Here is a 2,487-nt window from a genome sequence, read left to right on the forward strand (position 1 = left end):
TATACTCACACACATGTATACATACAGATGTATATACATGGGTAGGCAAAAATAGGTTTATAGTTGTGAGTACAAGAAACACAGTTTATTCTATTATTATTATTTCTTTTTTTCATATTATTTATCTTCTTTAAACCTACTTTTGTGCCCCCCCCATATGTGTGTGTATCTTTTATTTTCTCAAGTGCAATAAGGAACTTATATATTCCTACAATATATTTTTTCCATTTGAGGGTAACTTGTCAAGTATAATACATTTCATCCCAAGGAATATTTAGTTTTTAGTTTATTGGTTTCATACCAGAAAAATAGTTTTACTCTGATATGATCCCATAGTTTCTTTTAACTGCAGGGGTTTTATAAAACAACTCTATTTGAAAATGTTTGCTCTTTATAAATCATAGATTAAAGTACTGATTTTCTCTTAATATTCTTTATATTTTCATCATCGCAACAGAAATAATGTAGCATAGGGATTTCAAATGTCCACTGCTTGTGAGATAAAAAAGGAATAAATACATTTAGAAACTGACATATGCTATAAAATTTGTTAAGCATGCTCTACATTAATTATCACATATTATTCATAATGAAGGGCTAACAAGAAAGCATTTTAAAAGGTGCAGCTGGCATGGCTCAGTGATTGAGTGCCAACCTATGAACCAGGAGGTCACAGTTCAATTCCCAGTCAGGGCACATACCCGGGTTTTGGGCTCAATATCCAGTGTGGGGCATGCAGGAGGCAGCGGATTGATCAATGATACTCTCTCATCATAGATGTTTCTATCTCTCTCTCCCTTCCTCTCTGAAGTCAATAAATATCTATATTTTTAAAAAGTTGCAGGAACTGAAATTTATTGGGGAAAATTTCCTACATTTACAAAAGTTAATGGTATTGATTAATAAACAGATTACAGTATGACTGTACATAATTGATCATTATTAGTCTCAGGCCAAACTAAACAATCAAGCAAACTAGATGTGCCAGGAGTCTATTAGCTCACAAAACCCAATTAAATCTCAGATACAAAGAACAGTCAGCCACACACAGTGCGTTCTTTTGAGCCATTCACAGTGTCTCCAAAAAGATTGGCAAATTATATATGATGCTTTTCCCTCTCCATTTAATTTCCTTCTTTTTTCTCTGTTTTCTTATTTTTGAATGTGCAGAATCCAATCGGGCTAATGAACTTTGGCTTTCACAACTGATTATAACTTTGCAGACACTATGATTTGGAACAAGAAGCCAACACCATTCCAATTACACAACAGTGTTCCTTAGTGGTGAGTTAGCAACTAAAGAATTTCACACGTGGGCACAGCATCTTAGCAGCAGATATACAAATGATCAGAATGATACTGAAGAGAATAATCTGTTTCTAAAGTTTCCAAATCAAAGCATACTTGATATCTCAAGGGCTAAAAAATGAGAAAGCTGCTACTTTTGGCGACATTCCTAAGATCCAGAAAAATAAAGACACTTAAAATTCATTAACCGCTCTTCTGGTTATGATCACTTTCCTACTTTTATATTTATTTTTATCGCTTTTCTTCCTACTTCTAATTTATTTTGTCATATGACAAATACATTAGATATCTGGGAAAGAGACTGAGTATTAACCAACCCGCCAATAAAATAATAGTATAAAATGTAGGCTCTGCCCAGGTGGAGGCACTGATTTTCTTATTTGTGAATTTTATAGGGTTCATAATTCATGAAAAATAAAACGGCACAATTTGGGTGGTGTCATTCATAAACCTTGTTTTTATTTTTAATTAATTAAAAAGAAGTACTGCTATGGTCATGTGATATGAAATATTTGACATTGTCAATGATCGGAGGAGATACTTACATCAATGTTGTTCAGGGTATTGAAGTACATCAGATCATGCAGCCTCTTGAATGCTTGATTTGGATATTGAAAGTTGAAGGTTGAAAATGGTGATTCAGGGTCGTCAAAAATATCAAAATCAGCTATTTCTTTCTCTTCCTTAGTTTCTCTTGGAACACCTAAATGTCAAAAGAGTCTCAAGTGGGATATTTGCAAAACTACAAAACATCTCTAAAACCCAGGGAATAAAACAGTGATGGCGAACCTTTTGAGCTCGGCGTGTCAGCATTTTGAAAAACCCTAACTTAACTCTGGTGCCGTGTCATATATAGAAATTTTTTGATATTTACAACCATAGTAAAACAAAGACTTATATTTTTGATATTTATTTTATATATTTAAATGTCATTTAACAAAGAAAAATCAACCAAAAAAATGAGTTCCCGTGTCACCTCTGACACGCGTGTCATAGGTTCGCCATCACTGGAATAAAACATACAAAGAGTCATAAACATAACATGGGGAGCCCCCATTGAGGTCATGTAATCTGTATATACACCGTTGTGTCCCCATCATATTGCCTGGGTGAGGACTTCTGTGTTTTGACTGGGCAACTTCCAATTGCCAGGGTTTGCACCTCTGTGCCTAAGGGCCT

General features: G+C 34.3%; 1 protein-coding gene across 2 annotated transcripts in view; it reads right to left on the minus strand.

Moving 5' to 3' along the window:
- The window catches only part of PLA2G4A (phospholipase A2, group IVA (cytosolic, calcium-dependent)), a 135,480-nt gene that overhangs the window by 9,338 nt on the left and 123,655 nt on the right, over positions 1-2,487 (minus strand). For both annotated transcript variants that reach the window (XM_005868493.2, XM_005868492.2), the window contains one exon: positions 1,854-2,011. In XM_005868493.2, the coding sequence (XP_005868555.1) occupies positions 1,854-2,011 (158 nt within the window). The remainder of the gene's footprint in view (positions 1-1,853; positions 2,012-2,487) is intronic.

The sequence above is a fragment of the Myotis brandtii genome, unplaced genomic scaffold, assembly GCF_000412655.1.
Source record: "Myotis brandtii unplaced genomic scaffold, ASM41265v1 scaffold270, whole genome shotgun sequence".
NCBI classification, from domain to species: Eukaryota; Metazoa; Chordata; class Mammalia; order Chiroptera; family Vespertilionidae; genus Myotis; species Myotis brandtii.